Source organism: Pongo abelii, chromosome 20, assembly GCF_028885655.2.
Source record: "Pongo abelii isolate AG06213 chromosome 20, NHGRI_mPonAbe1-v2.0_pri, whole genome shotgun sequence".
Classification (NCBI taxonomy): domain Eukaryota; kingdom Metazoa; phylum Chordata; class Mammalia; order Primates; family Hominidae; genus Pongo; species Pongo abelii.
Window position 1 is genome coordinate 50,969,580 of NC_072005.2, and position 21,727 is coordinate 50,991,306.

Genomic DNA, 21,727 nt, shown 5'->3' on the forward strand with positions numbered 1-21,727 from the left:
GCCAGGACCCAGGGATGGAGAGAAAGAGATGAGAGTGGTTTGGGGGCTTGGTGACTTAGAGAACAGAGCTGCAGGCTCAGAGGCACACAGGAGTTTCTGGGCTCACCCCCGCCCCCTTCCAACCCCTCAGTTCCCATCCTCCAGCAGCTGTTTGTGTGCTGCCTCTGAAGTCCACCCTGAACAACCTTCAGCCTGCTCCTGTCCCTAAAATGGGCAAACATTGCAAGAAGCAAACAGCAAACACACAGCCCTCCCTGCCTGCTGACCCTGGAGCTGGGGCAGAGGTCAGGGACCTCCCTGGGCCCATGCCATCTCCAACATCCACTCGACCTCTTGGAATTTTGGTGGAGAGGAGCAGAGGTTGTCCTGGCGTGGTTTAGGTAGTGTGAGAGGGTCCGGGTTCAAAACCACTTGCTGGTTGGGGAGTCGTCAGTAAGTGGCTACGCCCCCACCCCGAAGCCTGTTTCCCCATCTGTACAATGGAAATGATAAAGATGCCCATCTGATAGGGTTTTTGTGGCAAATAAACAAGTTTGGTGTTTTTTTGTTGTTGTTGTTGTTTTGAGATGGAGGTCTGCTCTGTCGCCCAGGCTGGAGTGCAGTCACACAATCTCATCTCACCACAACCTCCCCCTGCCTCAGCCTCCCAAATAGCTGGGATTACAAGCATGTGCCACCACGCCTGCCTAATTTTCTATTTTTAGTAGAGATGGGGTTTCTCCATGTTGGTCAGCCTCAGCTTCCCAAGTAGCTGGGATTACAGGCCTGTGCCACCACACCCGGCTAATTTTTTCTATTTTTGACAGGGACGGGGTTTCACCATGTTGGTCAGGCTGGTCTAGAACTCCTGACCTCAAATGATCCACCCACCTAGGCCTCACAAAGTGCTCAGATTACAGGCGTGGGCCACTGCACCTGGCCAAATTTTTAATTTTTTTCTAGAGATAGTGTCTTACTATGTTGCCCAGGCTGGTGTCAAACTCCTGGGCTCAAGCAGATCCTCCTGCCTCAGCTTCCCAAAGTGGTGGGATTATAGGCATGAGCCACCACGCCCAGTCAGTAGCCCCCTCTTTGCCCCTCACTGAGCCCTACTGGATGTTCTTGGTTGTGTGACAGTTTCCCCATCTATTAAACAGAAACCCCTATAGCAGAGGGGAGGATGAGGTTGGAAAACCAGGAGCATTGTTATTCTATTCTTGTGGGATCGGGGAAGCAGACATCTAGGTGGATGTTTGGGGAATGCTGAGCTTAGTTGAGGAAGTAGGGGGGCCCCTGGGGCTGACAGGGACTGGAAGCTCTGAGCTGGCCAGAGGGATGTTGCAATCCTGCCAGGGTCTTGTCTATGCTGTCCTTTTCACAACCATCCCCCTACCGCCAGGCTGACACGTGGTTGTGGGGGCACAAGGCCAGCCGAACTAGAGTCTGAGGCTGGGCCGAGGACACCCTCCCCACCAGCTGCCAGGGTCACTGGCGGTCAAAGGCAGCTGGTGGGGAAAGAATTGGACTCCAGCCCTGGGGGACGGATGTGGTGATGGTGGGAAGCAGGCTTGGTGCCAGGAGGGGCGTCAGAGGGTGAATAAGAGCAGATAGAGTGTTGGGGGGAGGTAGCCAGCCAAAGGGGGTGAGGCCCGGTGGAAGGGAAGAAGGGGCATACACTCAGAGCTTTGCAGCTGAGGGTTTTAATTTTTTGAGATGGGATCTCACTCTGTCCCACCAGGCTGGAGTGCAGTGGCGCAATCACAGCTCACTGCAGCCTCGAACTCCTGGGCTCAAGCAATCTACCTACCTCAGCCTCTTGAGTAGCTGGGACTACAGGCGTGCGCCACCACGCTCGGCTAATTTTTGAATTTTTTTGTAGAGATGAGGTCTCCCTATGTTGCCCAGGCTGGTCTCTTAACTCCTGGGCTCAAGCGATCCTCCCTCCTCAGCTTCCCAAAGTGCTGGGATTACAGGCATGAGCCACCACGCCTGGCCAATGCAGGTGAGGTTTTTAGTGTCGTCCAGCTAGGGCGACCCCTTCCCTTCGCAAAAAAGGGAGACTGAGAATCATCAAGTTAAGAGCCCAGAGAATATCACGGTGGTCTGGGGTGTTTCAAGGGCTGGTCTGAAAGAAATTGGAGGTGGCACGCAGGGTAGGGGTGCGGGGCCAACTGGGAGACCCCAGCGACATAAAGGAAAAGTTGTTGGGGCTGAGGAGGCTTGCTAAGAGGGGAAGTGAGGGAAAGAGGTGATCTAGGGACACGGTGTGAATGAGGGGATGAGATCACAGGGTTATTACTGGGAGACCCCTGAGGGAAGATGGCTACAGGGACAGGACGAGGCTGTCCTCTGAGTGGGGAAAGGGGCTATGGTAGTCTGAGGACCCCACAGAGTCAGAGAGATTGGGAGGTGAGGGTGCTGAACGGTAAAGGGCTTCGGAGCTAAGGGAAATGCCCAGGACCCCACCTGACCCCAACGCCCACGGGCCAGGGGTAGAGGAGAAAAACCTGGGTGGGCAGAAGGAGGCAATCTTCCAGGGGAAGGCTCAGGAGGAGGGAGATCAACATCAACCTGCCCCGCCCCCTCCCCAGCCTGATAAAGGTCCTGAGGGCAGGACAGGACCTCCCAACCAAGCCCTCCAGCAAGGTTTCAGGTTGGTGTTGAGTGCCTGGGAGGGACACCCGCCTCCACTCTGCAAGAACTCAAAAAGGGAGATGAGGGAATCGTGGGAGGGAGGGAGGAGGGTGCCACTGATCCCCTGAACCCCTGCCTCTGCCTCCAGAGTGCCCCTCCGGCCCCGCCATGAGGCTCTTCCTGTCGCTCCCGGTCCTGGTGGTGGTTCTGTCGATGGTCTTGGAAGGTAAAAGTGGGATGGGAGAATTGCGGAGCTGGAGATTTGGAAGAGTGAAGGTGGCTACAGGCCTGGGGTCCCGGCTTAGAGGACCTCTGAGAGCTCTGGGGCCCTTCTGGGTCGTGGTTGCCCCATCGTGGTCGGGTGGGTCTCCAGGTTCTCCCAGGCTGAGTCCCGCAGGCGCCAAATCTGCCCAGGAGAGCCCTAGCAACCGATGACGTACGGACCCCCCACACCTCTGGGATTGGCTGTCCTCTTTCTACAGCCTTGAAAGTGGGTGATGGGGCGATGGGCTGCGGCAGGAGGTCAGTGCTGAATAAGGCAATTCCCAGCGGCTTGAGCCCCACGCGGTCACTCCAGTATCCTCACCATTCTAACCACATGATCCCCGAGGATCTCCTTATCTATCCCCGGGATCCCACCCCAAGGGGGTTCCAATAACAAATTTTTGGCGGGGCGCGGCGGCTCATGCCTGTAATCCCAGCACTTTGGAAGGCTGAGGCGGGCAGATCACTTGAGGTCAGGAGTTCGAAACCAGCCTGGCCTACATGGTGAAACCCCGTCTCTACTAAAAATACAAAATAGTTAGCCAGGCATTGTGGTGCGCGCTTGGCTACTTGGGAGGCTGAGGCAGGAGAACTGCTTGAACCTAGGAGGTGGAGGTTGCAGTGAGCCGAGATCGCACCATTTGACACGGCAAGTCTCCATCTCAGAAAAAAAAAAACAATAACAACCAAATTTTGCACCCCTGCCCATCTTCCTGGCAGGCCCAGCCCCAGCCCAGGGGGCTCCGGACGTCTCCAACCCCTTTGATGGCCTGGAGGAGTTAGGAAAGACCCTGGAGGACAACACTCGGGAATTCATCAACCGCATCACACAGAGTGAACTTCCTGCCAAGATGTGGTTAGAACCCTTCCCAGGGCACGGGAGGGCTGGGGTGTGTTTGTGTGGAGCCCTGGAGGATGTCCAAGATGAACAGATTGAAAAGAAAACAAGTCCCAGAGAGGCTGACAGCATCCTTCTGGTCACACAGCTAGATCTCAAGGATCTCAGACATCAGGGACAGTTTCCCAGACTCCCATCCAGACCACATTTTAAAAGATGGTCTTGGGCTGGGCGCCGTGGCTCACGCCTATAATCCCAACACTTTGGGAGGCCTAGGCGGGCGGATTGCCTGAGATCAGGAGTTTGAGACCAGCCTGGCCAACATGGTGAAACCCTGTCTCTACTAAAGCACAAAAAATTAGCCTGACCTGGTGGCGTGCACCTGTAATCCCAGCTACTCGGGAGGCTGAGGCAGGGGAATTGCTTGCACCAGTAAGGTGGGGGTTACAGTGAGCCAAGATTGCACCACTGCACTCCAGCCTGGGTGACAAAGCAACATTCTGTCGCAAAAGAAAAAAAAAAAAGATGGTCTTGCTTAGGTACGGTGGCTCACACCTGTAATCCCAGCACTGTGAGAGGATTGCTGGAGCCTAGGAGTTTGAGACCAGCCTGGCTAACATGGCAAGATCCTGTCTCTATTTTTTTTTTTTTTGAGACAGAGTCTCGCTCTGTCACCCAGGCTGGAGTGCAGTGGCGCCATCTTGGCTCACTGCAACCTCTACCTCCCCAGTTCAAGCAATTCTCTGCCTCAGTCTCCTGAGTAGCTAGGATTACAGGCGCCCACCACCACATCTGGCTAATTTTTTTGTATTTTTAGTAGAGACGGGGTTTCACCATCTTGGCCAGGCTGGTCTTGAACTCCTGACCTTGTGATCCACCCGCCTCAGCCTCCCAAAGTGCTGGGAGTATAGGCGTGAGCCACCATGCCCGGCGATCCTGTCTCTATTTAAAAAAAAAACAAAAAACAAAAAAAAAACAAAGCAAGCCAGCCCCGGTGCGATAGCTCATGCTTGTAATGCCAGCACTTTGGGAGGCCGAGTTGGGCAGATCACCTGAGATCGGGAGTTCGAGGCCAAGTTGGGCAGATCACCTGAGGTCGGGAGTTTGAGACCAGCCTGACCAACATGGAGAAACTCCGTCTCTATTAAAAATACAAAATTAGTCAGGCATGATGGTGCATGCCTCTATTCCCAGCTACTTGGGAGGCTGAGGCAGGAGAATCACTTGAACCTGGGAGGCGGAGGTTGCAGTGAGCTGAGATAATGCCATTGCACTCCAGCCTTGGCAAGAAGAGCGAATCCATGTCTCAAAAAAAAAAAAAAAAAAAAAATTGGAAAAAAAAAAAAGATGGTCTTGTGGGGTAATGAAGGACCCAAGCTTGGTCGGACCTGGGTTCCGAGGCTGGCATAGAGCCCCTTACTCCCTGTGTGATCTTAAGAGAGAGGCATTACTGTGAGCCTCAGTTTCCTCTCCTGTGAAATGGTGGTTCTGTGGGGGAAGTAAAGGAGAAGGCCTATAGGGTGTCTGGCACATTGTAAATGCTCAGTACATCTTCAAATCCACACTTGCTCCCTTTGGCAAGTTAGAGAGTCATTCGTTCCTTAACACATATTTATTGAGCATCTGCTAAGTGCTGGAAACTGTTTCAATGTGGGGAATAAAACAGTGAAGAACATGCCGAGCGCGGTGGCTCACACCTGTAATCCCAGCACTTCGGAAGGCTGAGGTGAGTGGATCACTTGAGGTCAGGAGTTCGAGAACCCCATCTCTACTAGAAATACAAAAAATTACCAAGGCGTGATGGCACACACCTGTAGTCCCAGCTACTTGGGAGGCTGAAGCAAGAGGATCCCTTGAGCCCAGGAGGTTGAGGCTGCAGTGAGCTATGTTTGTGCCACTGCATTCCAGCCTGGGTAACAGAATGAGACCCTGTCTCATCCAAAAAAAAAAAAAAAAAAAAAAGAAAGAAGGAAGGGAGGGAGGGAGGAAGGGAAAATCTAGCCAGGCCTAAACTTAGAAAGACTGTTTGGAGGCCAGGTACAGTGGCTCACGCCTGTAATTCCAGCACGTTGGGAAGCCAAGGCAGGTGGATCACCTGAGGTCGGGAGTTCGAGACCAGCCTGACCAACACAGAGAAACCCCTGTCTCTACTAAAAATACAAAATTAGGCCAGGCACGGTGGCTCATGCCTGTAATCCCAGCACTTTGGGAGGCTGACGCGGGCAGATCACCTGAGGTCGGGAGTTTGAGACCAGCCTGACCAACAAGGAGAAACCCTGTCACTTCTAAAAAAAAATACAAAAAATTAGCCAGGCATGGTGGTGCATGCCTGTAATCCCAGCTACTCAGGATGATGAGGCAGGAGAATAGCTTGAACCTGGGAGCTGGAGGTTGCAGTGAGCTGAGATTGCGCCATTGCACTCCAGCCTGGGCAACAAGGGCATAACTCCGTCTCAAAAAAAAAAAAAAAAAGAAAGAAAGATTGATTGTTTGGAGGGAGAGGCAAAGGTCCTGAGTCAAGAAGGTCAATCAATAATCAAGAGCAGGTGGCATGCCAGGCAGGGGAACAGCCTGAGCATGCGCAGGGAGGCTGGAAAGTACCTTTGAATGAGTAGGGGAACAGATAGGGCAAGGGCAGGCTGGAAGAAAGAGTTGGTAGCAAGAGATGAAAGGCCTTGAAAGCCAGGCCAGAGTGAAGTTTTCTTTTCTTTTCTTTTCTTTTTTTTTTTTTTTTGAGACAGAGTCACGCTCTGTTGCCTAGGCTGGAACACGGTGGTGTGATCTCAGCTCATTGTAATCTCCACCTCCCAGGTTCAAGCAATTCTCCTGCCTCAGCCTCCTGAGTAGCTGGGATTACAGGCGTGCACCACCATGGGTGGCTAATTTTTGTAATTTAGTAGAGACGGGGTTTCGCCATGTTGGCCAGGCTGGTCTCGAACTCCTGACCTCCAGTGATCTGCCTGCCTCGGCCTCCCAAAGTGTTGGGATTACAGGCGTGAGCCAAATGCCCAGCCAAGGGTGAAGTGTTTAGACTTCAACGTGCTCTGGTCCATCTGGGAAACTGAGGCACAGAAGTTGGCCCACCCAGCCCAGCGGTCCTCCTAATCCCACAGACAGTGGTGATGGAGATTCAGCAAGGGGAAGAGGTGGGAGTTAGGTAGCAGGTAGAATTTGAACAGCCTGGGAGGTAGCTGCACACAGTGACCCCCTTCCTTATTCCTCCCCACAGGGATTGGTTTTCAGAGACATTTCGGAGAGTGAAGGAGAAACTCAAGATTGACTCATGAGTTCCTGAAGGGTGACATCCCAGGAGGGGGCTCTGAAATTTCCCACACCCCAGCGCCTGTGCTGAGGACGCCCTCCATGTGGCCCCGGGTGTGACCAATAAAAATCCTATAGAAAATTCTCTCTGGCCAGGCGTGGTGGCTGACGCCTGTAATCTCAGCACTTTGGGAGGCTGAGGCGGGCGGATCACAAGGTCAGGAGATCGAGCCCATCCTGGCTAACACGGTGACATCCCGTCTCTACTAAAAATACAAAAAAATTAGCCGAGCGTGGTGGCAGGCGCCTGTAGTCCCAGCTACTCAGGAGGCTGAGGCAGGAGAATCGTTGGAACCGGGAGATGGAGCTTGCAGTGAGCTGAGATCACGCCAGTGCACTGCAGCCTGGGTGACAAGAGCCAGACTCCGTGTCAAAAAAAAAAAAGAAAAGAAAAGAAAATTCTGTCTGACTGCTTCTTCACTGTGGGGCAGGGGTGCCGGAGAGAGTAGGGGCTGTGGGAGAGGGCAGGGGCTGAATCTTAGGGACTCCTCAAAAGCCCTCCAATGCCCCATCTACTTGCCCTGTGCTAAGGATGTTTTAACTCCATGGTCTCAAAAGAATCTTCCTAAGAACCTTGCAAACTGGGACTTAATAATCCCATAAGGGCATTGAGGCCCAGCGAGGTGAGGCTACTTGCATAAGGTCACACAGCCAGGAAGTAGAGAACTGGAACTAGATTGAACCCTCAGCCTGGCAATGTCACTATGCTACACTTTTCCTGGTGTGGTCTACCCGAGATGAGGGGCTGAGGTTTTTTGTTTTGTTTTGTTTTGTTTTGAAACAGTTTCACTCCTCTTGCCCAGGCTGGAGTACAATGGCACAATCTCAGTTCACTGCAACCTCCGCCTCCCAGGTTCAAGGGATTCTCCTGCCTCAGCCTCCCAAGTAGCTAGGATTACAGGCGCGTGCCACCACACCTGGTTAATTTTTGTATTTTTAGTAGAGACGAGGTTTCTCCATGTTGATCAGGCTGGTCTCGAACTCCTGACTTCACATGATCCGCCTGCCCCAGCCTCCCAAAGTGCTGGGATTACAGGCATGAGCCACCGCACCTGGCCTTTTTTTTTTTCTCTTGAGACGGAGTCTCACTCTGTCCCCCAGGCTGGAGTGCAGGGGCGTGATCTCGGCTCACGGCAACCTCTGCCTCCTGGGTTCAACATATTCTCCTGCCTTAGCCTCCCTAGTATCTGGGATTACAGGTGTGTGCCACCACACCCAGCTAATTTTTGTATTTTTAGTAGAGACAGCGTTTCATCATGTTGGCCAGGGTGGTCTCCAACTCCTGGATTCAAGCAGTCCTCCTGCCTTGGCCTCCCAAAGTGTTGGGATTATAGGCGTGAGCCACTGTGCCTGGCTTTTATGTAAAATTAAACCACATGCACATGCAAAACAACCCTACGTAAAAAAAAAATTTTTTTTTTTGAGATGGAGTTTGGCTCTGTCACCCAGGCTGAAGTGCAGTGACGCGATCTCTGCTCACTGCAACCTCTGCCTCCCAAATTCAAGTGATTTTTTTGCCTCAGCCTCCTAAGTAGCTGGGATTACAGGCATGTGCCACCACGCCTGGCTACTTTTGTTGTATTTTTAGTAGAGACGGAGTTTCGCCATGTTGGCCAGGCTAGTCTTGAACTCCTGACATCAAGTGATCCGCCTGCCTTGGCATCCCAAAGTGTTGGGACTACAGGTGTGAGCCACTGCGCCCAGCTTAAGATTTCATAAGAACAATATTTGTAAGCCATATATCTAATAAGGGGTTAATATTCAAAATACATAAGGGACTCCTACAATGCTAGTGGGAACACCAAACACTGCAGCCACTGTGGAAAACAGTATGGGGGTTCCTCAAAACATTAAAAATATAACTACCAAATGATCGTGCAGTCTCATTTCTGGGTATTTATTCAAAAGAATTGAAATCAGGACCTTGAAGAGATACCTGCCCTCCCATGTTCACTGCAGGTCTGCTCAATACCCAAGATATGGAAACAACCTAAATGTTTATCAACAGATGAATGGGTCAAGGAAATGTGGTCTATACATGCAATGGAATGTAACACATCCTTAAAAAGGAAACCCTGAGGCCGGGCTCGGTGGCTCACCCTTGTAATCCCAGCATTTTGGGAGGCCGAGGCAGGAGGATCACTTGAGGCCAGGAATTCGAGACCAACCAGGCCAACATGGCGAAACCCCATCTCTACTAAAAATACAAAAAAAATTAGCCAGGCATGATGATGGGTGCCTGTAAACCCAGCTACTCAAGAGGCTGAGGTAGAAGAATCACTTGAACTCGGGAGGCAGAGGTTGCAGTGAGCGGAGATGGCACCGTTGCCCTCCAGCCTGGGCAACAAGAGCAAGAGCAAAACTCCATCTCCAAAAAAAAAAAAAAAAAAAAAAGGAAATCCTGAAGCTAGGCATGATGGCTCCCACCTGTAATCTCAGCACTTTGGGATGCCAAGGCAGGAGGATCACTCGAGGCCAGGAGTTGGAGACTATCCTGGCCAACATGGTGAAACCCTATCTCTACTAAAAATACAAACATTAGCCAGGCATGGTGGCGTGGGCCTGTAATCCCAGCTACTTGGGAGGCTGAGGCGTGAGAATCGCTTGAACCAGGAAGTAGAGACTGCAGTGAGCTGAGACCATGCCACTGCACTCCAGCCTGGGCATCAGAGCAAGACTCCATCTCAAAACATAAAAGGAAATCCTGGGCCGAGCGCAGTGGCTCACACCTGTAATCCCCACACTTTGGGAGGCCGAGGCAGGTGGATCACAAGGTCAGGAGATCGAGATCATCCTGGCTAACATGGTGAAACACTGTCTGTACTAAAAATACAAAAAATTAGCCGGGCATCGTGGCGGGAGCCTGTAGTCCCAGCTATTCAGGAGGCTGAGGCAGGAGAATGGCGTGAACCCGGGAGGCAGAGCTTTCAGTGAGCCAATATTGCGCCATGCACTCCAGCCTGGATGACAGAGTGAGATTCTGTCTCAGGAAAAAAAAAAAAGAAAGAAATCCTGAACCTGGGCATAGTGTCTTATGCCTGTTATCCCAGCACTTTGGAAGGCTGAGATGGGAGGATCAGTTGAGGTCAGGAGTTCGAGACCAGCCTGGGTAACATGGTGAGACACCGTCTCTACCAAAAAAAGAAGAAAGAAAGAGAATAAATAAATGTATAAATATTACTCTCTGGGATTAATGCATCCCCTTCTCCCCCAAAATCCACCCTCCAAACTCCTATACTCTCCTTTCTTCTCACTCAGCAGGCTGTGAGAACTCAAGTCAGATTTTTTGTTTTTTTTTTTTGTTTTTTGAGGTGGAGTCTCACTCTGTTGCCCAGGCTGGAGTACAGTGGCACCATCTCAGCCCACTGCAACCTCTGCCTCCCAGGTTCAAGCGATTCTCCTGCTCAGCCTCCCGAGTAGCTGGGACTACAGGTGTGTGTGTGCCACCACACCCAGCTAATTTTTGTATTTGTAGTAGAGACGGGGTTTCGCCATGTGCCCAGGCTGGTCTCGAACTCCCCAGCTCCAGCGATCTACCCTCCTCGGCCTCCCAAAGTGCTGGGGTTACAGGCATGAGCCACCGTGCCCAGCCTCAAGTCAGATTATGCTCTTCCTCTGCTCAGAACTCTCCTGATTCTCTCAGAGTAAACCCAGAAGAACTTACCAAAGGCCTACTAACGGGACACTACCCAGTCCACGATCGCCTCATCCCTCTCTCTCCATCATTCACAAGCAACTCCTCGCTATTCCTCCAATGTACTGGGCAGGCTCCCACCTCAGGGCCCTTGCAGTTACTACTCCTCTTGCCTGGAATGTTCTTCCCCAGGGGTCCAGATATCTGGCTGGCTCCCTCCTCACTTCCTCCAGTTCTCTTCCAAAATCATCCCCTGCCAGACATGGTGGCGCACGCCTGTAATCCTAACCTTTGAGAGGCCAAGGTGGGTGGATTGCTTCAGCTCAGAGGTTCAAGACCAGCCTGGGCAACATATCAAGACCCCATCCCTCCTAAAAAAAAAATTAGCTGGGCATGGTGGTGCACACCTGTGGTTCCAGCCACTCGGGAGGCTGAGGTAGGAGGATGGCTTTGAATCAGGGAGGTTGAGGCTGCAGTGAGCCATGTTCCAAATTAGATACTGTTGATGATCATGCAACCTTGCCAATATAGGAAAAACCATTGAACTGTACACTTTAAAAGGGTAAATTTAGCAGGACATGGTGGCTCATGCCTGTAATCCCAGCACTTTGGGAGTCCGAGGCAGGCAGATCACTTGAGCTCAAGAGTTCAAAACCAACCTGACCAACATGGTGAAACCCCATCTTTACTAAAAATTAAAAAATTAGCCAGGCATGGTGGCGGGTGCCTGTAGTCTCAGCTACTTGGGAGGCTGAGGCACGATAATTTCTTGAACCTGGGGGGCAGAGGCTACAGTGAGCTGAGATTGCCCCACTGCACTCCAGCCTGGGCAACAGAGTGAGACTCCATCTCAAAAAAAAAAAAAAAGAAAAAAAGGGTAAATTTTATGGAATGTGAATTATAACTCAGTTTTTCAACATGCATTAGGAGGGACATTTCAAACTCTTTTTTACCCCAGCCTTCCCTGCAATCACCCAGAGTATCCAGCCAGGAGGGGAGTGGCTAGAGACACCAGAAGATTAGCAGGGAGGAGGGTGCAGGGTTTCGGGGGATGAGAGGGTGGGATTCAGACCAGGGTAAGGATCCAGGGGTAGAGAGAAAGATTTGAGAGTGGTTTTGGATCTTGGTGACTTAGAGAACAGAGTTGCAGGCTGTTTTTGGGCTTTTGGGCCCACCCTGCCCCCTTCCGACCTCTTAGTTCCTATCCTCCAGCAGCTGTTTGTGTGCTGCCTCTGAAGTCCACTCTGAATGACCTTCAGCCTGTTCCTGTCCCTGAGATGGGCAAACATTGCAAGCAGCAAACAGCAAACACATAGCCCTCCCTGCGTGCTGACCATGGAGCTGTGGCAGAGGTTAGAGACCTCCCAGGGCCCATACCACTTCCAACATCCCCTTGATCTCTTGGATTTTGGTGGAGGGGGCAGAGGTTGTCCTGGCCTGGTTAGGTAGTGTGAGAGGGTCCCGGTTCAAAACCACCACTTGCTGGTTGAGGAGTCGTCAGTAAGTGGCTACGCCCCCACCCTGAGGCCTGTTTCCCCATCTGTACAATGGAAATGATGAAGATGCCCACCTGATAGGGTTTTTGTGGCAAATAAGTAAGTGTTTTTTTTCTTTTTCTTTTTCTTTTTTTTTTTTTTTGAGATGGAGTCTCACTCTGTCACCAGGCTAGAGTGCAGTGGCGTGATCTCGGCTCACTGCCAACTCCACCTCCCGGGTTCAAGCGATTCTCCTGCCTCATCCTCCGAGTAGTTAGGACTACAGGCGCCCGCCACCACACCCAGCTAATTTTTGTATTTTTAGTAGAGATGGGGTTTCACCATGTTGGCCAGGATGGTCTCAGTCTCTTGACCTTGTGATCCACCTGCCTCAGCCCCGCAAAGTGCTGGGATTACAGGCATGAGCCACCATGCCCCACCGCAATTAAGTAAATTAATCATCTAAAAGCCCTGCCATGGTTCCTGCCACACAGTGTGTGCTGGGGAAGCACGCACTAATTAAACAGTAGCTGGCGTTGACGGAGCACCTATGCGGCATTTTCTGTGCACGATCTTTACTCTCCCGGGCAACCCTATGAGGTAGATAGTCCATGACTCCCATTCATGGATGAAGAAATAGGCCCAGACAGGTAAGCAACTTGTACCAGGTCATACCACTAGAAAGAGGTAGAGTCGGCCAGGCGCGGTGGCTCACGCCTATAATCCCAGCACTTTAGAAGGCCAAGGCAGGCGGATCACTTGAGGTCAGGAGTTCGTAACCAGCCTGGCCAACATGGTGAAACCCCATCTCTACTAAAAATACAAAAATTAGCTGGGCATAGTGGCGGACGCCTGTAATCCCAGCTACTCAGGAGGTGGAGGCAGAAGAATTGCTTGAATCTGGGAGACAGAGGTTGAAGTGAGCTGAGATCATGTCATTGCACTCCAGCCTGGGTGACTGAGCAAGACTCCATCTCAAAAAGAAAAAAAAAACAGGCCAGGCGCAGTGGCTTACACCTGTAATCCCAGCACTTTGGGAGGCCGAGGTGTGTGGATTGCCTGAGGTCAGGAGTTCAAGACCAGCCTGGCCAACGTGGTGAAACCCTGTCTATACTAAAAATGCAAAAATTAGCTGGGTGTGGTGGCAGGCGCCTGTAGTCCCAGCTACTCGGGAGGCTCAGGTAGGAGAACTGCTTGAACCCAGGAGATGGAGGTTGCAGTGAGCTGAGATCGCACCACTGCACTCCAACATGGGCGACAGAGCAAGACTCCGTCTCAAAAAACAAAGAAGGCAGGGAGGGAGGGAAGGAAAGAAAGGAAAGGAAGCAACAGGTAGAATCAGGCTCTGAACCCCACACCAATCATAACACAACACATAGTAGGTTTGTTTTTGTTTTTTATTTTGGGCTTTTGTTTGTTTGTTGTGGAGACAGCGTCACCCAGGCTGTAGTGCAATGGTACAATCATAGCTCACTGTAGCCTTGAACTCCTAGACTTCAAGCAATCCTCCCACCTCGGCCTCCTAAGTAGCTGGGACTACAGGTGCATGCCACCATGCCTAGCTAAATTTTTTTTTTTTATTTTTAGTAGAGATGAGGTCTCCCTATGTTGCCCAAACTAGTGTCTAACTCCTGGGCTCAGGTGATCCTCCCACCAGGGATTACAGGCACGAGCCACCATGCTGGCCCTTGTTTTTTGTTTTTTGTTTTTTTTTTGAGACTGAGTCTCGCACTGTCGCCAAGGCTGGAGTGCAATGGCACGATCTCGGCTCACTGCAACCTCCACCACCCAGTTTCAAGCAATTCTCCTGCCTCAGCCTCCTGAGTAGCTGAGATTACAGGTGCCCACCACCATGCCCAGCTAACTTTTTTTTTTTTTTTGGTATTTTTAGTAGAGACGGGGGTTTCACCATGTTGGTTAGGCTGGTCTCGAACTCCTGACCTTGTGACCTGCCCGCCTCAGCCTCCCAAAGTGATGGGATTACAGGCGTGAGCCACTGCGCCCAGCTTTTTTTTTTTTTTTAAGAGACGGGGTCTTACTATGTTGCCCAGGCTGGACTCTCAAACTCCTGGGCTCAAGGAATCCTCCTACCACAGCTTTCTGAGTAGCTGGGGCTACAAACCCCTGCCACAGTACCTGGCTGTTTTTGTTTTTTTATAATTGTGGTAAAATACAAACAACATGGCCGGGTGCGGTGGCTCACGCCTGTAATCCCAACACTCAGGGAGGTCGAGGTGGGAGGATTACTTGAGCCCAGGAGTTCAAGACCAGTCTGGGCAACTTGGCAAAACCCTGTCTCTACAAAAAATAAAAAAATTAGCTGGGCAGCCAGGCTCAGCAGCTCATGCCTGCAATCCCAGCACTTTGGGAGGCTGAGGTAGATGGATCACCTGAGAGGTCAGGAGTTTGAGACCACCCTGGCCAACATGGTGAAAACCTGTCTCTACTAAAAATACAAAAAATTAAGCCAGGCATGGTGGCTCACGCCTGTAATCCCAGCACTTTGGGAGGCCAAGGCAGGTGGATCACCTGAGGTCAGGAGTTCAAGACCAACCTGGCCAACATTGTGAAACCCCATCTCTACTAAAAATACAAAAAATTAGCTGGGCATGGTGGCAGGCACTTATAATTCCAGCTACTAAGGAGGCTGAGGCCGGAGAATCGCCTGAACCCAGGAGACTGAGGTTGCAGTGAGTCGAGATCGCACCATTGCACTCCAGCCTGGGCAACAAGAGTGAAATTCTGTCTCAAATACATACATACATACATACATACATACATACAAAAAATTAGCCGGGCGTGGTTGCCGCGCACCTGTAATCCCAGCCAATCGGGAGGCTGAAGCAGGACAATCGCTTGAACCCGGGAGGCAGAGGTTGCAGTGAGCCAAGATCGCACTCTATCTTGCTCCATCGTGCCCTGTCACCCATTGCACTCTAGCCTGGGTGACAGAGCGAGACTCCACCTCAAAAAAAAAAAAAAAAAAAAAAAAACTTAACCATTGCAGCCATTTTTAGGTGTACAGTTCAGTGGCATTAAGTACATTCACACTGTTGTGCAACCGTCCCCACTATTTCCAGGACGTCTTTGTCATCCCAAACAGAAACTCTGGGTGTTTTCAATCTGCTGATGATTGCTACAGAGGAACTGTGGGGGACATCTGTTGCGCACCTACTGTGCTCATGCTGGGGCCTCTTGGATGGACAAGATTCTGCCAAGGCAGACATCTGGGTCAAGACTGTCCTGCACAGTTGTTCAGGTTGTGGCCAAAGTTGGGTTTGCAGATTTGCCATGTAAAAATGCAGGATGCTCAGTTACATTTGAATTTCAGATTAATAGCAAAAAAATTTTTTGGTATAATTCCCAAATATTGCATGGGACATACTTATACTAAAACATCATGCACTGTTGATTGGAAATTCAAATGTAATTGGGCCTCCTCTATTTCATCTGGCAAGCGTAGACAAAAGAATCCAGTCCATAGTCCCCTGAGCCATGTGCCCTGGGGTGCAGCTGGGTCCTTCAGGAGAAAAATGCTCTATTTCTGGCAATGGGACTGAGCCTGATGTGGGGTTGTTTTTGTTGGTTTTTGTTGTTGTTACTGTTGTTTTGTGTTTGAGACAAGGTCTCGCTCCATCACCCCTCCTGAGTAGCTGGGATTACAGGCGTGCACCACCACACCCGGCTAATTTTTGTATTTTTAGTAGAGACCAGGTTTCACTATATTGGCCAGGCTGGTCTTGAACTCCTGACCTCAACTGATCCACCTGCCTCGGCCTCCCAAAGTGCTGGGATTACAGGTGGGAGCCACCGCCCTGGCCCTGGGCCTGATGTTGATGATCTCCTACTATGTGCACCTGCAGCTCTCCTGCATAGGCCTCAGCCCTCCTGAATAAGGACACTGGGAGGCAGGTGCTCCCTATCAACCCCATGTTACAGTTGAACAAATTGAGCCCCAGAAAAGAAAACATATTTGCCCAGGTCACGCAGTGAAGAAGTGGGGGATTCGAAGCCCAGGTCTGTCTGAAGCCAGAGTCACCCCGAGGAGAAAGAGCTGGAATTGAGAACTCAAGGAATGCTTGGAAGTGATCGGGCTCCAGCCCACCCCGGAAGAAACAGAGGCTGGAGACATGAGACTGTGTTGCTATTTCCTGCCATCAACCCTTGGGCCCTATTGAGTACCTACCACAAGCCTGGCCCTGCAGCCCAGTGACTAGGAGAAATTAGACACAAAATAATAATAACAGCGATGACCTTTTTTTTTTTTTTTTGAGACGGAGTCTTGCTCTTTCGCCCAGGCCGGACTGCAGTGACGCGATCTCGGCTCAATGCACACTCCACCTCCCAGGTTCACGCCATTTTTCTGCCTCAGCCTCCCAAGTAGTTGGGACTACAGGCGCCCGCCACCGCGCCCGGCTAATTTTTCGTATTTTTAGTAGAGACGGGGTTTCACCGTGTTAGCCAGGATGGTCTCCATCTCCTGACCTCGTGATCCGCCCGCCTCAGCCTCCCAAAGTGCTGGGGTTACAGGCATGAGCCACCGTGCCCGGCCAACAGCGATGATCTTTGAGCACCTATATTGCCAGGCTCCACGGTAAGAGCTTTCTTCATTTTTTGTTTTGTTTTGTTTCAAGATAGAGTCTTGCTCTGTCACCCAGGCTGGAGTGCAGTGGTGTGATAGCGGCTCACTGCAGCCTTCACTTCCGGGGTTCAAGCCATTCTCCTGCCTTAGCCTCCCGAGTAGCTGGGATTACAGGCACGCGTCACTACGTCTGGCTAATTTTTATATTTTTAGTAGAAACAGGGTTTTTCACCATGTTGGCCAGGTTGGTCTCAAACTCCTGGCCTCATATGATCCGCCCACCTCGGCCTCCCAAAGTGCTGGGATTACAGGCGTGAGCCACTGCGCCTTTCTTTGTATTTGTTCAAGTAATATCCTGAAATATGTACTGTGTCTCCCACTTTATGGAGGAGGAAACTGAGGCCAGCAAATGAGGCTGTCATGAGAGGTGGAGACAGGATTTGAACCTGCCTCAGTGCAGGAGGTTCAAGAGCCTCTGTCTTCTCTCAGGGCACGGTGTGGGAGGGTGAGAAGGAGGGAGGCCCACAGAGGCATGACCTCTGATTGCCACTGTCACCTGGGCCCTGCTCTCTGAAGTCTCTGCCAACCGGGGAGGTGGCCGGGGGAGGGCACTGCTCTGTGCAGCCTCCCCTCCCCCAGCCCGCAGAGTTGAGCACAGAGGGACAGAGGCACGGAACCCCCAGAAATGTCCCTCCTCAGAAACAGGCTCCAGGCCCTGCCTGCCCTGTGCCTCTGCGTGCTGGTCCTGGCCTGCATTGGGGGTGAGAAGAAGAGGGTGGAGGATGTGGGGCCCACACCTGGTGGGTGTGAGTGTGGCTGTGTGTCCTGTGGCTCTGTAGCCACGTGAGACATGAGTATGGAGCGTGTGCGTTTCATGGCGTGCGTATGCGTGTGCGTGTCGGGGAGTTTGTGTGTCAGTGGCTGAGAGTGAAATGTGAATGTAACATTGGTACAAACTGGGATCATCTGTGTGTGTGTGTGCGCGTGCGTGTGTGGAAGTGGGAGTATGCAGTCGTGGTAAAAAGTGCATGTCTGTGCACATATGTGTATTTGTGTGCACCTGTCTCTCTGTGGGGTATGTGTGTGCAAAATATTTGAGTGTGTGGACACGTGTGAGGGGGTCTGTGAGTGTGTGCTGGTGTGTACGTCTGTGTTTTGCACATGCATTTTTTTTTTTTTTTTGAGACGGAGTCTCACTCTGTCACCCAGGCTGGAGTGCAGTGGTAGCAGTGGTGCGATCTGGGCTCACTGCATCATCCGCCGCCCTGGTTCAAGGGATTTTCCTGCTTCAGTCTTCAGAGTATTTGGGACTATAGACGCATGCCACCATGCCTGGGTAATTTTTTTTTTTTTTTTTTTTTTTGAGACGGAGTCTCGCTCTGTTACCCAGGCTGGAGTGCAGTGGTGCGATCTCGGCTCACTACAAGCTCCGCCTCCCAGGCTCACGCCATTCTCCTGCCTCAGCCTCCCGAGTAGCTGGGACTACAGGTGCCCACCACCACGCCTGGCTAATTTTTTGTATTTTTACCAGAGATGGGGTTTCACCGTGTTAGCCAGGATGGTCTCGATCTCCTGACCTCATGATCCGCCCGCCTCGGCCTTCCAAAGTGCTAGGATTACAGGCGTGAGCCACTGCGCCTGGCCAATGCCTGGCTAATTTTTTATATTTTTGGTAAAGACAGGGTTTTGCCATGTTGCCCAGGCTTATCTTGAACTCCTGACCTCAGGTGATCCGCCCGCCTTGGGCTCCCAAAGTGCTGGGATTACAGGCATGAGCCACCACGCCCGGCCATGTACTTTATTTTAAAATGGGATCATATTCTAGATCAGCATTATCCAGTAGAAATTTAAATTTTTAATACCGGTCCAGGCACGGTGGCTCATGCCTGTAATTCCAGCACTTTGGGAGGCTGAGGCGGGCGGATCGAAAGTTCAGGAGATTGAGACCATCCTGGCTAACAGATGGGTAAAAACCCATCTCTACTAAAAATACAAAAAATTAGCCATGCATGGTGGCACGCGCCTGTAGTCCCAGCTACTCGGGAGGCTGAGGCCAGAGAATCGCTTGAACCCGGGAGGCGGAGGTTGCAGTGAGCCGAGATCATGCCACTGCATTCCAACCTGGGTGACAGAGCGAGACTCCGTCTCAAAAAAAAAAAAAAAAAAATTAACACTTATATAGTGCCTACAATGTGCAAGGCACCATTCCATGTGCATCGTATGTAGTAACTCTTAATTCTCACAATAACCCTGAGGTAGAAACTATTATCCCATTCTACAAAAGGGGAAACTGAGTCATGGGGAGAGAGGATAAGTCACCGGCCAAGGCACACAGCCAGCCACATGTGGCCCCCGCGTGACGGCTGGTCTCTGTAGGCGAGACTTTGTCCAGATGCATGGGTAGAAGGTCTGGCCTGGAAAGAGGAACTGCCAGCAAGGCTAAGCCAATGTCTGCCCCTGGGGGCAGAAAGTCACCTCCTGCTCTCCCTCCACTGTCCACAGACGTAGCTCAGACAGGGTGGGGGTCACAGGAGAACTAAGGGGGAAGGGGGTAGTTCCTGGGCGGCAAAATCAGGTGGTGAAGGGAGGCATCAGAGGATGGCAATTAGAGAGGCCATTAGAGGGGAACCACAGGCAGACAGGGTGACAGGAGGGACTACTGACACAAGGTTGAAGAGATGGCCCAGCCGGACGGGGTGGCTCACATCTGTAATCCCAGCATTTTGGGAGCCCGAGGTGGGTGGATCACTTGAGGTCAGGAGTTCGAGGCCCCAACATGGCAAACCCCCATCTCTACTAAAAATATAAAAATTAGCCGGGCATGATGGCAGATGCCTGTAATCCCAGCTACTCGGGAGGCTGAGGCAGGAAAATTGCTTGAATCCAGGAGGTGGAGGTTGCAATGAGACGAGATCATGCCACTGCACTCCACCCTGGGCAACAGAGCAAGAGACTGACTCTGTCTCAAAAATAAAAAAGGAAAAAAAAAAGAAAAAAAAAAAAAGAGATGGCTGATGGTTGAAGAGGGGTAAGCGGTCAGGGCACATATAAGGGTAAAGGCAGGAGGCGAGAGGACTGGCAGGGGGCTGCCCCTGGGCCACCAGGAGTGACACAGGATGAGCATGGAGGGAAAGGGAAAAAGGGGGATTCTAGGGTCCCAGCCCACCCAAGTTGCCCTCTGGTTCCACCTAGCATGCCAGCCAGAAGCCCAGGAAGGAACCCCGAGCCCCCCGCCAAAGCTAAAGATGAGTCGCTGGAGCCTGGTGAGTGGCAGGATAAAGGAGCTGCTGGAGCCAGTGGTGAACAGGACCAAAGACGGGTGGCAATGGTTCTGGTGAGGGTGTGCTGGGCTGGGTGATGGGTGGGGACTCCTGGGTCTGAGGGAGGAGGGGCTGGGGCCTGGACCCCTGGGTCTCAGGGAGGAGGAAAGGGTGGGAGTGGGGCTGTGACCCCTAGGTCTGGGAGGAGTGGAGGGTTAATGCTGAGAGCAGGAACTCCTAGGTCACAGAGAGGAGCGGATAAATGGGGCAGAGAACACCTGGGGAGAGCTGGGGCCTCCACTGTGATGTCCTCTCTCCTGTAGGAGCCCAAGCACCTTCCGGGGCTTCATGCAGACCTACTATGACGACCACCTGAGGGACCTGGGTCCGCGCACCAAGGCCTGGCTCCTCGAATCCAAAGACAGCCTCTTGAACAAGACCCATAGCCTGTGCCCCAGGCTTGTCTGTGGGGACAAGGACCAGGGTTAAAATGTTCATACAAGCCAGGTGTGGTTGTGGTGGGTGCCTGTAGTCCCAGCTACTCAGGAGGCTGAGGCAGGAGGATGGCTTGAGCCCAGGAGTTCGAGACCAGCCTGGGCAACACAGCGAGATCTCTTGGGGGTAAAACAAAAAGAAAAAAAAAAAAGTTCATACTTCTCCAATAAATAAAGTCTCATCTGTGTCCCTGTCTGGATCCTTCCCCAGTGTGGCCAGAAAAAAACCCACCCCACTGCCTCCCAGGAATCAATGAGTAGAAGAGGTGACACCTGATGGGGAAGGAAGAGTAGGGGAGTCGGGAAGGGTATCAAGGGATAACACCCTATTGTGGACTTGCAGAGAATGGGGGACTTCGAGGTGCGACAGTTTCAGGAGGGTGAGGACAGGAGCACAGGTGGAGTCAGCAGGTCCCCATGATGGCCCTCACTGAGAGCTTCGCCCTTGTATCCCACAAGCTCTGACTCCATTCCCAGTGGGCACCCAGCACCTCCCACCCCTCCACAGCCCCCAACCCAGCCTCTGTCGGAGGCGAATTCTCAGAGTGAGGGTTCCCTGTCACTTGAGTGAAGGTTCCCTGTGAAGTGACCTTGGGGGACGTCATTGCCCTTTCTGTCCCCACCCACCCCCTCAGCAGTTCTGTTGGCCAGGACTTTGGCCTAGACAAAGGATGGGGGTTGTGGCTGTGGAGCGGAAGTGGGTCTCAACCGCTATAAAGCGTCTCTGTGACTGTCCGGAGCTGGTGAGGACAGCCTGCCAGAGTCTGGTAAGAAAAGGACTCAGGGTGCGGGGACAGGGGGGCGTCAGCATGGAGAGGGCAAAGATCGATAAAGCAGGAATTTTAAGAGGCACAATGTTAGAAGCCCGTGTTGGAACCATGACTGTGTGTGTGTGTGTGTGTGTGTGTGTGTGTGATGGAGTCTTGCTATGTCACCCAGGCTAGACTCAAACTCCTGGGCTCAAGCAATCCTCCTGCCTCAGCCTCCCCAGTAGCTGTAGCTGGGACTACAGGTGCACCACCACACTCCACAAATCACAGAATTTAGAACTGTAGACTATTTGAGCTTCTGCTTAGAGTTGGGGTGGCTGAGATGGGGAGGATCCCTTGAGCCCAGGAGTTTGAGGATGCAGTGAGCTATGATCTTGCCACCGTGTTCCAGCCTGGGTGACAGAGAAAGCCCATTTCTGAAAAAGAGAAAGAAAAATGGCTAGGCACAATGGCTCATGCCTGTAATCCCAGCACTT

General features: G+C 51.8%; 2 protein-coding genes across 2 annotated transcripts; both read left to right on the top strand.

Moving 5' to 3' along the window:
- Positions 1-2,586: 2,586 nt before the first annotated feature.
- On the top strand, positions 2,587-7,106 carry LOC100449125 (apolipoprotein C-I, acidic form). The gene is made up of 4 exons (XM_024238334.2): positions 2,587-2,632; positions 2,762-2,839; positions 3,598-3,733; positions 6,945-7,106. The coding sequence occupies exons 2-4, from the start codon at positions 2,782-2,784 to the stop codon at positions 7,000-7,002; spliced, it is 252 nt and encodes an 83-aa protein (XP_024094102.2). The 5' UTR covers positions 2,587-2,632; positions 2,762-2,781; the 3' UTR covers positions 7,003-7,106.
- Positions 7,107-17,412: 10,306 nt separating this feature from the next.
- APOC4 (apolipoprotein C4) lies at positions 17,413-20,476 on the top strand. The gene is made up of 3 exons (XM_002829382.3): positions 17,413-17,488; positions 19,920-20,061; positions 20,311-20,476. The coding sequence occupies exons 1-3, from the start codon at positions 17,413-17,415 to the stop codon at positions 20,474-20,476; spliced, it is 384 nt and encodes a 127-aa protein (XP_002829428.1).
- The last annotated feature ends 1,251 nt before the right edge of the window (positions 20,477-21,727 follow it).